Raw genomic sequence first — 16,523 nt, forward strand, 5'->3', positions numbered from 1 at the left:
TGGTCAACTTAATATACTTACATATACTCGCAGTATACTATAGTATATTTGCTAGTAGTAGTACAACTAGCAGTTGCTACAAGTAGCAGCAACAATAGGATAGTATCCTATTTGGGTAGTCTTACTAGTATAAATACCAGTATTTTAACAAAGATACCAGGGGCAGTAGGTATAAAAGGCAGGGTAAGGCTAAATGCCTTATATAAGGCTAGGCGCAAGGGCGCGCCCTAAACGGCAGGGCGGCCACAAAAGGAACGGGATTGTACGAGCTTAAAGGAAGGCAAGCTTTAGTCTTAAATACTACCTGGTTCTTGGAACAAGGCGCACTTGCTTACCTGACTGTCTTCGACGGACCCGTCTATTACGCATTAGGCGCCCGGAAAGTACCCGATAAGATCCTGATAACAAATTTTTTTTTCTTACCTTGTGTTATTTTGGAGGATAAGTATTTGTTAAATTTACTGGTATTGATACTAGTAAGACTACCCAAATAGGATACTATCCTATGTGTGTTGCTACTTGCAACACCTAGCAGCAGTACTACTGCCCGCCAATATACGACTTTGGCAAACTATAGTAAAGGGACGTTGAAAGCCAACAAGGCGGAGGAAAATAGATGGATCAAGTACAAATCAGCCAACAGATCGAAATACAAACTGGCGTAGGGCTGACAGTATGGACAACAGATTCTGCCAACGACGAAAGGAGGACCCGATCGAAATACTGCGCCGATGCAATGCTGCGTTGTTCAAGGTCAACTTGGAAATGAGAGTAAAGAATTCAAGAATACTGAAAGAAACAGCAATAAGATAGTACTGGAAGTTGTTGAGTATGATCTATACGAAAAAAAAGGGCAACGTAAATGAGTAAGTGAAGGCGTCCTTTTCGATATTCGTAACATAAGTGGACTATCTATAGCGCAAGACCTTGCTGACGAAAATCAGTGGATACGAATATATCCAACGCTAAAGTATGGCCTCGATATATCCAAGAAAGAGAAGGCCGGCATCTATATTGAAGATCTGGCCATTCTCCTAAGCTACATCTGGATCCGTAACGAACAACAGTTTGCGTACGAGCGCCTTTGCGTCCAGCTAGCAGCGAACCTGATACTGGCTGGCACTACTGCCACTCGCCCGGGTGCTCTGATCGGGATGTTGCTTTGCGAAGCGCTGGACGTTTATTCGCTGCTGCAGACGTTGCTCGATTTGCTACCGATGGCTAAACGCGGAACTTGATCCGTCGATTCCGCCAGCAACGTCGTGATTGTTGTGTGCGTTACGACCCAAGGGTTCCGCGGCGATGTTATCGAGTGACGTAGCGAAATCTGTTACGGAGTATACCAAGTATAGCTGCCATTTATTCCTGACCTTGTCACTCATCGGTTGTGCATCTCACACTCTGACAGCGCCTACTATACTTTCTCGGTATACGCCATCTCCTACTATTCCTCCCCGGAAGCCTAGTCATATCTGCTCAGAAGCGTGCATGCCTATACCACTCAAAAGTGAAACCAAGTTGTTTAGGCTTACCCGAAGAGAGCAGGTCAAGAAGTCTACGCTTCTCCAAGTCCACACAGACTGCCCTTTTCGAGAGGAAATCTTCTGCCGAGCGGTCTTGAATTACGACATTAGAGCTGTCGCTACCGGCTTTTCTTTCATTGGCTTGTTCATCGTTCGTTGCCTCCTCGTTCATCTGCTTTGCGAGAAGCGACTCGGTATAAGCGGCCAATTCCGCAATCGTGGAATATTTGTTGCGCCAACAGTTGTCGATGATTTCGTCAATTGCTAAATCAGCGTCTAGTTTCGGAAACTCCATATTCTGCAGCAAGCTCAAGACCTTGGGTCCATGCTCCTTGGGATTCTCGGTGAGAAGTTCATCTCCATAAACCTCAAAGCCGTAGTTTATCAGGTAGTACAAGGAACCGAGGGCGAACTGCTCTATTCGAGGGCCGAGACAGCCGGAAGTTCCACGCTCTCCTTGATCCGTATCGTTGCCATTTAGAAATCGTCCATATGGGGCCAAGAAAGCCTCGAAATATATTCCGATTTCCGCCGCAGAATCGAAATCGGACAGTTTCAGTTGGTTGCGATTAAGCAGGATGTTTTCAGGACGCAGGTCCCCGTAAGCGAGGCCGAGCGATTCTAGAAAAGCAACGGCTTGAGTAAGATCGTTTATCCACTGTTTCCTGAGGAGCAGAGGTTCTAACTTTTCGACTTTGGTAACTATATGGCTTTTCTGGTTACGGATGTGATTTGCTTGTATCCTAGAAGAAAGGGATCCATCTAGTAACGAAATCAGCAGGCGCATCTTTCATCCGCCAAAGGGGTCGCACCTATTATATACTCGAGGAAAATGCCGTTGCCTGAATGGTGAAAACACCGTACCACCGAGGGGCAAGGCGGATGACGCGAGAACAAGTCATAAATCTTGACCTCTTTACGAAATTGCTCTCTCTTAAAGTTGCCGCTCTGTGGGACCTTGACCACGATGCGAGGGTTGACCTCGTACACGTAGGAGATGCCTCCTCCGCAGATCCAGTGCATGCCAGGAAACTGGCGCTGAATATCCATGAGAACGATGCCACACGAGAAGCGGTGTCGTGAGGGGTAAGGGTGGAAGCAATCGGTTATAAGAGGAAGGCCGAAGGGGCAAGAATTATTGATACTTACGAAGTCGTGAAGTTACGAGTACGAGAAGTGGAAATTACCCCGTGCTCCTGAGTGACGGTCGCCAACGAGGCAATACTCGGTTCGGATTGGCTCAGGCATGTTTCATTATCAGGCCAGCCCCCTTCTGCGCCGGCCAATATCTTACATGAGCGCCTAAGCGTGACATAAATCGAGCGCCATTGGCCCAAGCAACACGTCTTGACGTGCAACCAACTACAAAAAAAGCAATGGATCACGATTACCTATTGGTGGCACTCTATCTCCGAAAGGCATGTCCGAATCACGTTAATCTCTGCTCACAGCCATCGATTCTTGGGCGAAACCACGAGGATAGACATTCACGGCGCAGCAACCTATGAGAACCCCGAACGGTCGAGTCTAAACCGTGTTCTTATGCGATCCGAATATGCTACTGGATTCCATTCAACTACCGGCTCAATTATACCGGCTGGATCATATCTGGTCGCGCAAGATTAGCTAGTAATATACGGAGTAAGTACTTACGGAGTAGATGCTAGTTAAACAGCCACCAGGATATAGTATTTGACCACTTCAGTCAACCTAAGGTGGTAAATATGTAGTGTATTCTTCGCCTGTACGTAGAACCGTTTGACGGCGCGGCAATGCAACTAACTAGCTATTAGGTAATTTATAGGTGCAAATGAAAGGCCCACGGCCACAGGCAGCCCACCACCGGCTTGGCAATTAAATCATCGCCGGGTTGTAGTACTTTCTTTGTACCGATGCTGTTGGGCAGTCACTTTAAGGACCACCCAGTGCATTGATGATGTGTGTGCTTTGTAAAGTCTAGCATCCGCAATACCCTAAGATCCATTTATAGAGGGGGCTCCGATATGTGAAAGTTAATCCCCTTACTTCGAAGGTATATAACAGTAATAGGCCGGTCAAATAATCGTATTTTCCACCAAGGTCAACCGACAAGATTGCACGATTTGCTCACATGATAATATCGGCGTTAAATGGGCAATACAGTCAGTCCAAAAGCCATGGACTGGACTGGACTGAATAGGCGGTCCAGTCCAACGGCCCATTATGGACCGCCTATTTCTCACACTGCTTCGTACTTCATACGGAGACTCCGAACGAAGTATTGTATCCAATCATAGACCTTCAAGCACTTTTCCACGCTCCATTCCTCCTTACGAAAGTTTATCGGCAATACAGTCAGGCATGGATCTCGTTTAGTTGTCATGCCCATATATTCTGTTTCTTGATGGTGCCGCAATTTTTGCAGTCGTTAAGTTCCCTAACCACTCCAGGGGAATCAATTGTGTGCCCGCAAAGATGCTTGGTGGTGGCAATAAGTAGCTGACACATGGATTTTACCCTAAGATACATGTCAGTCATGAGTTTCTCTGGCAATGATCAACTCACTCGAGGTTTAGATGTCCGATGAAATTTGAAGTATCAAACGTTTGATGTGGTGATAGCTTTTGTAGAGGATATGATAGCGAATGAGATTTGGAGAGGGACAAAAGCATATATTTATATTTACAGCTTTTGACGAGGTTAAAATGTTACTCATGGGACTCGCTCAAATAGTACGAACAGCCTTCTCGGGGGTTGTTGGATGTTGCCTGGAAGGAAGTGGCACAGTCACCCCGCGCGTAATATTGACACTTCAAATATTGCTTATTAGACCCAAGTAATTGGTCGTGAATTGTCGGAAATAAGTTACCCTTCTGCACGATCCCTGCATCGCGACCACCTATAACTTCGAAGCGCTAGAGAGTCTGGATCGATGTGTTGGCAGCCGTTTTTATTGGCTTGTAATATGTCGTTTGTTTCAAGATATCTCAAGTTGGGAAAACAACCAATGGGATGATTGGCAAATAAACGGCATCCAAAGTTTACACTGCTATTCAGCCGGGCTCCCATAATTGGGGGAGCGTTGCATGCGGTTGTTTTACTATTCGACGCCGGCTACGTGTCTTTCGTCGCCACGAAACATCCCACCCATTACTATTTCGCACGCCCAATTTTGACTGGCCGTGATCTTGCTGGCGGGCGTTCATTCATGTGGCCGTTGGTCAACTGCATCAGACGCGTCACATGGCTACGATGTAACCAATGAACTCAGAACCACATGCGGCCGGGCTGGTAAGTCTTGACCGAATTGTGGCCGTTGGTCAGCTGCATCAGACGCGTCATATCGCTACGGTGTACTCCGTGCTTCGTAACCAATGAACTCATAATCACATGCGGCCGGGCTGGCAAGGTTACTACTAGTCCTACTAGGACCAGTAGGTTGCAAGGAACTAACGGACCTACTAGTCCTATCAGGACCAGTAGGTTGCAAGGAATCAACGGACCTACTAGTCCTACTAGGACCAGTAGGTTGTAAGGAGCCAACGGACCAACTAGTCCTACTAGGACTAGCACAACAGAGGGGGTCCTGGCCTAGCCAACAGAGGATCTACCAGATACCTCTCTTCCAGATGCACTAGAACCAGAAGACAACCCTAACCCAATAGATCTTAACCTAGCGTATTGGATCCAGGACCTATACTACTAAGCTAAAGCCAAGCAACCACTAGATAGTAGCAAGCCTACTAGCTGGAAGCAGGTACTTAAGTCAGACAATAAAGACCAGTGGATAAGTACTATATTCTTGGAATTCCAGTAACTTATCCAGGTAGGGGTATTTTATTGTATCCCCCTTTAAGAAATACCAACTGGTAGACGACTTTTAAAAAGCCGACTTGTACTACAAGTCAAAAAGGATCAGCAGAATAACCCTATTAAATTCAAGGCACGACTGGTAGCTAAGGGATTTATGCAAATTGAAGGCCTCAATTACATTAAGACTGTTGCAACTACTAGTATTCCAACTACCTAGAGGATACTACTAGCCCTAGCCGCCCAGAATAACTAGTACGTCGAACAAATCGACTTTATTAGTGCTTTCCTAAACAGTAAGCTACTAGCTAAGCTAGGCTATAACCCAGCAGTCAAACAAGGTATCCTTTTGAAAAGGCACTCTACGGCCTAAAACAAGGACCTAAAGAGTAGCAGGAGGTACTTGCCAAACTGCTACAACAATACGGATACAGCCCTCTTGTATCTAATCCGGCTATTTACTATAACAGTACTACTAGTACTTATATAATTAGCTATATCGATAACTGCCTACATATTGGACTAAACCTTGCATACATTAATAGGTTAAAACAATAACTATACAAAGTCTACCCAATTAAAGACCGCGGACAGGCCGCCTTCTTCCTAGGCGTCCAGATCAGTCGAATAACTAAGGGTATTCTTTGCAATTGATGCGCAAGAGGAGGGGATAGTGGAAGTATATCGCACGGACTAGTAAATCAATTATACTGTTAGTAACAGCAATAAGGGGAGTGCCAGTTAGTAACTGGGCAAGAGTGCACAATTGGTAGTACCGAATTATACAAACGAATGCGATTATTTCTTCTAGCTACAGTACAGGAAAAGAGCGGCTATTTATGTCTACAGATCAATCCCCAATAACGGCTTAATCGGAGATTCCATCGTGGATCAAAGGCGCCATCGTACTATGGCTTAATGGCTGAAACCATTATACAGTTGGATAACTGTTTCAGTCACACTTTAGTTGACTGCTTCCGTCATAAGGTTGGATGGATTGTTTCAGTTATTAGCTTGGCTAATTCCATCACATAATGAATGGGTGGTCCGGCCCAAGTTAGTATTGTGGACTGGCAAGCGCTAGTAGCGACTGGGAGAGCTGCAATTGTCGTTCCGATCAATTGGCTCCAGGGGTCGACTGGCTACTACCTATGTGGGTCACCTTGTAGTAGTGAGTTGGTTGGTAGTAGCACTACCGTGTGTCGCTCCAAGTCGTGGTTCGGAGAAGTAGTACGTTGTATAATTATTGGTCAACTCAACATGCTTACCGATACTCGCAGTATAGTATAGCATCCGTACTAGTAGTACTAGTACTAATAGGATAGTATCCTATTTAGGTAGTCTTACTAGTATAAATACTAGTATTTTAACAGGTATTACTCTTAGTCAAAAAGGGTATATTAAGGAAGCCCTATCCCGGTTTAGGTTAAAGGAGGCCAAGGCAGTAGTAATACCACTATAGCCAGGAGTACTTAAGCAGGCTACTACAACGCCCCTTACTCCCTTATCTACAACCGACTAACTAGTATGCTAACAAATAGTAGGGACTTTAATGTACCTTATGCTATTAACCCGACCAGATATAGCGTTTGCAACCCAATGGCTATCTCGGTATATGCACTAGGCTACTAGCCTGCAGCTATTAGCTAGCAAGAACCTTCTTCGACATCTAAAAGGAACTATAGACCTAGCTATCTGCTACTAGTCTAAGCCTACAGTACCCAATCTACTTGGATTTTCCGACAGCGACTTTGCAGGTAACTTAGACTCCTCTAAGTCTACCTATATGTACCTCTTTACCCTAGCAGGTGGACCAATCTGCTAGAAATCAAAAAGGGCCAATACTATTGCTCTTTCTACCGTAGAGGCAGAATCGGATGCCCTACTGGAAGCTATTCGGGAACTTAAATAGCTAGATAGTCTATTTTGTTATGGTATCGGGCTTAGCCCGATATAGGAGAACGGAGGGAACCAAGGGACCCACTAGGAGGAACGCACACAACTAGAAGCCCTAGTTACTAAGTAGTTTTCCTATCCTTTAAGTCTTTTAATAAACATTATTAAGAGTCCTAGAGCAGCCGCCTAGTAACTCCGTAATATTTAAAAGACTTTACTTATACCGGTTAGGAGGAAGGAAAAGCCTAACTATTATAAGTCAAAATAAATAAGGGGAAGCCTAAAGAAATTAACCTCCAGCAAGTTATAGAGGACTTTATAGCAAAAGTCTACATAGAGTTTGGCCGAATGCACGCCCAAATAGAAACGTACTTTGTATAAATCTTAGCTCTACAGAAGAATAGGCAGTAATAGGTATAGCAAGACCTAAGGCACTCGTCGGCCCAGCCAATAGACACTGCAACAATCGACCCCCAGTAGGAACGGACCGGAGACGAGTCGGGTACACTACGGGCCCGTATTAAACGCAAACCGATCCCGGTCGGGGACCCGTATAACGGCAATAAGGGTACCTTTGCAGCCTAGAAGTTCTGCATAGACCGTAAGCTCCGGGTAGATAGGAACTTTATTGGGTCCGCCTAGGACTAATAGATCTTCGTTTAGCAAAACCTCTCGGCTAAAGTCCAGCAATAAGTTACAACGTACTTTAAGGAAGGCTCCCGCATCGGTTACGACCCGTTCTAATTTCTAACGTACCTCGAATCGGCTTATAGCGATCCCTACCGCTAGCAACTGGCGGTTGTCGAACTGAAGGATATTAGGCAAGGGATATCGGAGTCGTTCCTAGCGTTCCTTATACGCTTCGAAAAGAAGCTTATACTAGTAGGAGGGATACATTAGCCTAGCAAGGTAAAACTTATAAAGCTCCGTATTAGGCTAACTAAGAGAATAAGGGACTATATCCTCTAGCGGGGGACTATAATAGATAACTACAATAAGGCGGTCGATGTATATAAACGAATCGTATCCGAAATAGAATTGCAATATATAGAGGATAAAATTAAGAACTAGGGCGGGCCCAGCTAGGGGACGGCTAGGGCGACCCCCTAACTCAATAAGGACAGCAATACCCTAATGTTAGGGGTTAATACGGCGGGCTCTAGGGCTACGGCCGGGCCTAGAGCGGCTACAACCAGACCAATAACGAAAACGAACTAGGGCCGAGGCAGGCCCTAACAGCGGGCAAAATAGGTTATATAGAAAGAAAGAAATAGGCATAGGGCGGCCAGTATATATATCCATTGCGGGGAGGGAGGCCACTATATCTAACAATACCTATAACAAGCCGTAATCCAATATACCCTAGGGATAAGTATTTAGGCCGCTTAGGGAGAAGAATATATTCGCAAGGAATTAGAAACCAAGGAAGAAGAAGAAAACAAAGCGCCTTTAAGCTAAGTCTTATATAAAGGTACAAAGGGTTTACAGGTAAGCTAACTATAAGGAACTAAGGGAATTAGGAGATTAAGTTCAAAAAGATTACACTAAGGATAGACGGACTACCCTTCCTTATTGCTATACTTGTAAATTCTATAAGATTCCTTAATATTTAAATTAATAGCGGCTATAACTACTATAGGGCTATTAGCGAAAGAATAGCCTAATACCTACAACTTAAGCTTATCCCTCTTCCAACAAAAAGGCTACTCCAAACGGCTATTATAATATCTCGGCGGAATATAGGTAATACCCTTGCCTACCCTACAATAACTAATATAGTCCGTACAACAATTGATATAAATAGCTAGAAGAGCCTAGTACTCCTATACGTTATCCTAGGCCTAAGTCGAGATGCTATACTAGGTCTACAATAGATAGAATACTAACAGGTTACCCTAAACGCAATAGATCGGACCCTTATAATCGGAGCGGTAGGTAACTAAATCGTATAAGCAAACAACATCCGCCCTCCCAACGGGTCCCAAGAGGTATACCTTACGCTAGTATAAACCTTTTTACAGAAACAATAGGGAGTACTAGTAGTAACAAGCTTGCGAGAAATAGTAACAAAACTATAAAAAATAGCGCTATAAGTACCCGGAAGTATAAATACAATAGTAATAGCCCTACCTACTCTCCCAATAGCCCTCCAGGACTATACTAATCTCTTTAATAAGGAATAGGCCTTAGGCCTACTACTATACTAGGGCTCCTAGGACCACTACATCCGACTGCAACAAAACGATAAGGGAGAAATACTATAGCTACCCTAGGGCCTACTATACAATTTGCTATAAAACTAACTACTTAAAGTCCGTAAATAGATTATAGACCTACTGGATAAGGGATAGATATAGGTAAGTTTATTAGCAATAGTAGTACTAATACTACTTACTAAGAAAGAAAACGGAGGATAGAGGCTATATATAGACTACTAGGCCCTAAATAAGATTATATAATAGGATTGCTACCTACTCCCGCTAGTTAAAGAAACGCTATACTTACTCTTAGGGGTACGCTAGTTTACCAAACTAAACGTACGAGCAGTATTCTATAAGTTACGTATAGCGCTAGGAGATAAACCGCTTACGGTATTCTATATACAATTTAGTCTATTTAAATAGTTAGTCTACCCTTTCGGTCTAACCGGAGTACTAGCTTTATTCTAAAGATATATTAACGGGGTATTATAGGATAAATTAAGGGAGTAGGTTATAGCCTATCTAAACAATATCCTAATCTATACCTCCAGATCAAAGGCCGACTACCTTACTAAGGTTAGGGAAATCCTTAAGCAGCTCCGGGCAGCCAGTCTATATCTAGATCTCAATAAGTACGCATTTGCAATAACAGAAGTTAAATACCTTAGGTTTATTATCTAAGCAGGCGTTAAGGTTAGGCCCAACCTAGCGAAAATCGCTGCAATTTAAGAATAGCAACTACCTACTAAGGTAAGGGGGATTAGGAGCTTCCTAGGTTTTACAAACTTCTACTGTAAATTTATTCCCAATTTTACAAGCCTTACGGAACTACTTACAGCCCTTATAGGGAGGGGTATACTATTCCGCTAGGGACCTAAAGAAGATATAGCCTTCTAATCCCTTAAGCGTACCTTTTCGTTATACCCGATTTTAGTATAATAGGACCCAGATAGGAAGACTCTCGTTAAGACTAATTGCTTAGGTAAGGTACTAGGCGGATGCCTCTTGCAAATCGACAGTAAGGGGGTCCTATAACTAATAGCCTACTACTTAGCTAAACTTATACTAATAAAAAGGAATTATACAATCTACGATAAGGAACTCCTAGTAGTTATTAGCTATCTTAAGGTATAGTCGGTAGACCTATAAGGTATTACAGAACTATTTACTATTCTAACGGACTATAAGAACCTTAAATACTTTACCAAACTACGGAAGATATCGGAACAATAGGTACAATAGGCGGAAGTCCTTATAAACTTTAATTACTTACTACAGTATAGACTAGGCTTATAAGCATAACGGCCGGATACGCTCTTGCATTAGGAATAAGATAAGGAGGACGCACTACGCCTAGGACAAATACTTCGGCCAGTATCAATCTCTACACTACAGGAGGCGCCCAAAGGCCAACCCGCGCAAGAAGGTCCTAACGCCCAGGACACCCAGGATATAGCAATTACAAATACAAGAATAAATCGGGCAAATACAGGGACAGACCGGGCCTAGGCCGGCTGCAAAGTACCAAGCGCCTAAGACACAATAGCTACAAATACAGAAGCGGACCGGGCCCGTCTAAAGACAGAAGGGGGACAAGGAGCTATCGATATATCCCAATTACTCCTAGCAGTATAGGGATAAATAGGGAAGGAGATACTATTTTTATAAAATACACTAACCGGCCGACTACTCTTCCCAGAACCCTACCTATAGGAATTATAGGACCAGGCGTTACAAAACGATACAATATATAAAGCCTAACGATAAGCAGTTACAATAGGTATATAGAAATTCCTAGTAGAAGCAAAGACAAAAGAACAAACGGCCAATTATACTATTAGTACCTATAGTACAACATACTATAGGGAACGCCTATAGTTACTAGCCTAGGAACTACTAATAATGCAAATAATACAATAGGTATACAAATTACCTATATCGGGCTACCCGAGTCGAAACGGAATATTTTAGGTACTTTAGCGGGACTTCTACTAGGATAGTATATTGCAGGACGTAGTATAGTATATTTAGAATTACTACTACTACTAGAGCCGTAAGAGCCGTTTATAGAGACAGGGACTCCTATAACCAATCCCCCCGCCAAACCGTTATTGGAAGCAAATATTAATCGACTTTATAACCGACCTACTAGTATAGAACGATAAGGACCCCTAATTCTTAATAATTATTACAGACCGCCTCTCCAAATTTATTTAACTAAAGGTAATAACTACAATAAGTATAAAGGCTTATACGGAATAGTTTAAGACCTATTGGTAGTAATTTAGGGGTTTTCCCACCCAGATTATAACGGATTGGGGATTAGACTAGCTTAGTAAGTTCTAGATATCCCTATGCTCCCTTACTGGTACGGAATAATTCTTCTTAAAATAAAAAGGGGAAATACCTCTTGGAATAAAGGGGTAAAATAGGAAGGGTGCGCAGTGGAAGTTCAGTTGCACGGACTATCCAAAATGGATATCAATCGATGCTGTTAGTAACAGCAGGAAGTGCACCAGTTAGTAACTGGGCAGGGAATACAGATTTGAACAAGTCAAATAGTAGTACCAAGGGACAATTCAGAAAAGAAAGACTGTTGTGTTTCTTGTGCTTGCTTGCGCGCGTGCGTGTGTATTTAGCGTACGTCTTGTATGTGTGTACCTAACTATCTAAGAGTGTAGGAAAGGGAGGACCATTTTATACCTGAGAGGTAGTACCTCAATCAGTGCAATGTGCACGTGTTGGAATTCTGTCTGATTCCATACAATGCATCTCCGAACAATCTGCTTGCATTCAATGCAGCTCCAAATACTCTGGTTGAGTCATACTGCAAGTTGGTTGCAACTAGTAGGGTTGATCAGTATTAGGGTTCGGTCGCGACAGTACAGCAGCAGTGCTGCAGTAGTCGAGTGGGCCAGTAGTAGTACTGCTGGCAAGCAACTGCTAGTTGCAGTTGGGTGGGTCCTCCCGCGCAACAGTAGTACTGTTGGCGAGCAACTACTAGTAGTAGTTGGGAGCGCGTCAATTGACGGCCCGATCAATGATCTTGCTTGGTCGACCAAGTACCACTTTGTACGTGACGTGCGACAGTAGTAAATTGGCTGGGCAGTAGTACTGCCATCAATTGTACCAAGTCGGAGCGAGGAGAATTTGCATAGCAAGTGCAATTCGTCAACTCGATATACTACCTGTACGTGCAGTACAGTGGTAGTATATGGGCAAGCAGTAGTACTGCTGCCCGGTGTTGCAAATTACAATACATAGGATAGTATCCTATTTGGGTAGTCTTACTAGTATAAATACCAGTAATTTTAACAATTCTTATTAACGTTATACTACCCCCAGACGGATAGGGGTACCAAGAGGGTAAATTAGGAAATTTAAGCCACCTTACGGATCCTAATCTTATTTAAGCAATTCGACTAACCGGCCTACCTAGCCGCCTACTAGCTTACCCTAAATAATAGGGAGTCTTTAGTTACAGGAGTTAGCCCGAACAAGCTATTATTAAGCTACAAAATCGGTACAATACTTAGGGTAAAGGATAACTAGGTAAGCGTAATAATACCAAAAGGGAGGGCTATTACTTTCCTATAATACCTAAGGGAAGGAACAGAAATTATACAAGCAGCTATTACCTTTATATAATAACGCTTATATAAGTCGGTAGTAGCTTTAGGTCGCCTAGTAGAGAAGTTCTAAGTAGGTAATAAGGTCTAGCTCAGCCTTAGATATATTAAAACCAATAGGCCATATAGGAAGCTAGACTAGGTAACTTCTAAGTTTACGGTACTAGCAGTACTAATACTACTTATAGTAACACTAAATATTCCTTAGGGCTTATACCCTACCTTCTATATAAACCTTATCGAAAGGGCAGCAAACAACCCCTTACCCAGTTAGGTAGTACGGGATTTAGAGCCAGGCCTACTACTAGTCTAAAATAAGGATAGCACCTTACAAGAGGAATACTAGGTTAAACGCATCCTTACAATAAGGGGGGCCTAAGGCCAAGGGGGATAACGCAATACCCTTGTAAAATAGCTAGGTTACAAATAACTAACCTAGGAACTAATAGAGGCTCTAGTACAAACGGAAGCCCTAGAGGAATTTACGCAGCAATAGGGAGATCCCTATACAAATAGTAAAGCGCGGGTAAGCTGCAAAACGAAACGTAAAATTTTAACTATACCCAAGGAAAAAACCGGCCCTAGAGCGCCCCCAACAAAGGCCCAACCTAATACTACTACTATAGATATGCACTAGCCGTACTACTTAGACTTATCGGTCTCTATATCCTCCTTGCTATCGTCCTCCTCGGTATCCTCCTTGGGGAGGGTCTCGAAACTATCTATTGCGGCACTTAGGCAGGGGCAGGACGTTATCGAGGGGGGCGGAGGCGGGGGTATAAAACGGAGGCGCCAGGCGACTTAGGCAATATAAGGGGCGGAGGCAACAGGGTAGCGCAACGGAGTTGCATTATCTACGCGAGACGGGTGCAACCTACTACTATTGCGGGTAATACGGGGAGTAGAGGGGGCGGGACGGCGCAACGAGGGGGAACTATCCGCATAAGACTTACGCAACTTATAGATATTGCAGCGCATCTCGGCCAAGGTAGCTACTAACTCGGCACTAACGCCCTCCTGCGCCTACTAACGGCAGGCGAGACCGCATACGTTACTCTGGATACCCGTTAGGGCCCGGGCCACACCCTAAGCGAACACGCCGAGCTGCGCGCTCGGTACGCTGCCGGAACGGCCACCAGCCCGAGTCGGGGTTAAGGCGTTAGCGGCAAGGACAAGGGCGCAGTTCGGGTCGTTGTCGTTAGCAGCGGCGGGGGGGGAGATAACTCTTGCAATTTGCGTGCGCAAGAGGAGGGGTAGTGGAAGTATATTGCACGGACCAGGGAATCAATCAAGCTGTTAGTAACAGCATAAGGGGTGCCAGTTAGTAACTAGGCAAGAGTGTACAATTGGTAGTACCGAATTATACAAACGAATGGGATTATATTTCAAAAGAGAAACTATTCTAAGGGAATGGCTACTGCCTTATATAGGTGTAGAAGTATAGTAGAGACTGTTCCAGCTTATTCCATAAGGTTCCAGCTTATTCCATAAGTAGGGTAAGCAACATTTCGGCTTATTCCAAGGAGTTCCAGTACATTCCATGAGTGGGGTATGGAATATTCTAGAATATTCTAGAATGTTCTAGAGCATTCTGTACTATACCTAATTAGGCAAGTATCTCTGACAATAGTTTAGAGAAATAGTATGTTGTATACTATTAGTTAGCTCTGTATACTTACTTATACTCTCAGTATAGTATAGTATATCTGCTAGCAGTAGTACTTCTGACAGTTGCTACTAGTAGTAGCAATAATAGGATAGTATCCTATTTGGGTAGTCTTACTAGTATAAATCCTAGTATTTTAACACCCCCTCTATTTAGCTAGTATGACTACTGCTAAATAGGGATCCCTTAGAGACCTAGTAGGCCAAGGTAGCGTTGGAAGAGATCAGCGGTAAGGGCCTTAGTAAGACCATCGGCAGGCATAGACTTAGTGTTCAGGTAACTGATTTTGGCTAGCCCATTGGTTGCTTCTTGCCGAATATACCGGAACTTTAGCAGTGTATGCTTTGTTCGGTTATGCTGATTGGGATTGTTGGCGTTAGAGATAGATCCGTTGTTATCGCACAGAAGTGGTATAGGTTTTTTAAGGCCTTTATCGATTTCTGTAAATAGGCCGTCTAGCCATTTAAGTTCCCGAATCGCTTCCAGTAGGGCATCCGATTCTGCCTCTACAGTAGAAAGAGCAATAGTACTAGCCCTTTTTGATTTCCAGCAGATTGGTCCGCCTGCTAGGGTAAAGAGGTACCCATAGGTAGACTTAGAAGAATCCAAGTCACCTGCAAAGTCGCTGTCGGAATATCCTGATAGATTGGGTGTTGTTGACTTAGACCAATAGCATATAGCTAGGTCTGTAGTTCCTTTTAGATATCGAAGAAGGTTCTTGCCGGCTGATAGCTGCAGACTAGTAGCCTGATGCATATACCGAGATAGCCATTGGATTGCAAAGGCTATATCTGGTCGGGTCAGTAGCATAAGGTACATTAGAGTCCCTACTATCTGTTGGTGTACCAGTTGGTCGGTTGCGGATAAGGGAGTAAGAGGCGTTGCAGTAGCCTGCTTAAGTACTCCTGGCTGTGGTGGTATTGCTACTGCCTTGGCCTCCTTTAACCCAAATCGGGATAGGGCTTCCTCAATATACCCTTTTTGGCTAAGGGTAATACCCTTAGTTGTTCGACTGATTTGTACGCCTAGGAAGAAGGCGGCCTGTCCGCGGTCTTCGATTGGGTAAACCTTATGTAGTTGTTGCTTCAACTTGTTAATATATGTAAGGTTTGGTCCAATAAGTAGGCAGTCGTCGACATGGCTAACTATGTAAGTACTAGTAGTACTATTATAGTAGATAGCCGGATCGGATACAAGGGGGCTATATCCGTATTGTTGTAGCAGTTTGGCAAGTGCCTCCTGCTATTCTCTCGGTCCTTGTTTTAGGCCGTAGAGGGCCTTTTTCAAAAGGATACCTTGTTTGACTGCCGGATTGTAGCCTAGCTTAGCTAGTAGCTTAGCTAAATTATTAGTCTTATTAAGACTAATAAATGCTTCCAGTCCCTCAGGGATTTCAAGATAATTGACTTCAGGTAGCTCACTATTTAGGAAAGCACCAATAAAGTCAATCTGTTCGACGTACCAGTTGTTCTGGGCAGCTAGGGCTAGTAGTATCCTCCAGGTAGGTGGAATACTAGTAGTTGCAAAAGTCTCTAGGTAATCGAGGCCTTCAATTTGCATAAATCCCTTAGCTACTAGTCGTGCCTTAAATTTGATGGGGTTGTTCTGCTGGTCCTTTTTGACTCGTAGTACAAGTCGGCTTTTCAGAAGTCGTCTGCCAGTTGGTATTTCTTGAAGGGGGATAAAATAGAATACCCCTGCCTGGATAAGCTGCTGGAATTCCGAGAATATAGCACTTATCCACTGGTCTTTGTTGTCTGACTTAAGTACCTGTTTCCAGCTAGTAGGCTCGCTACTATTTAGTAGTTGCTTGGCCTTA

At 43.7% G+C, this 16,523-nt stretch overlaps 2 protein-coding genes across 2 annotated transcripts; both read right to left on the bottom strand.

Moving 5' to 3' along the window:
• Positions 1–1,466: 1,466 nt before the first annotated feature.
• Positions 1,467–2,573, bottom strand: DCS_00086 (protein kinase; the record flags this gene model as incomplete). The annotated part of the gene is made up of 3 exons (XM_040797428.1): positions 1,467–1,492; positions 1,533–2,285; positions 2,336–2,573. 3 exons carry the CDS (start codon positions 2,571–2,573, stop codon positions 1,467–1,469), a joined length of 1,017 nt encoding a protein of 338 aa, XP_040658311.1.
• Positions 2,574–14,890: 12,317 nt separating this feature from the next.
• On the bottom strand, positions 14,891–15,460 carry DCS_00087 (uncharacterized protein; the record flags this gene model as incomplete). The annotated part of the gene is made up of 1 exon (XM_040797429.1): positions 14,891–15,460. The coding sequence occupies one exon, from the start codon at positions 15,458–15,460 to the stop codon at positions 14,891–14,893; it is 570 nt and encodes a 189-aa protein (XP_040658312.1).
• Positions 15,461–16,523: the final 1,063 nt, after the last annotated feature.

This window comes from Drechmeria coniospora, chromosome 01, assembly GCF_001625195.1.
Source record: "Drechmeria coniospora strain ARSEF 6962 chromosome 01, whole genome shotgun sequence".
In the NCBI taxonomy this organism is placed as follows: domain Eukaryota; kingdom Fungi; phylum Ascomycota; class Sordariomycetes; order Hypocreales; family Ophiocordycipitaceae; genus Drechmeria; species Drechmeria coniospora.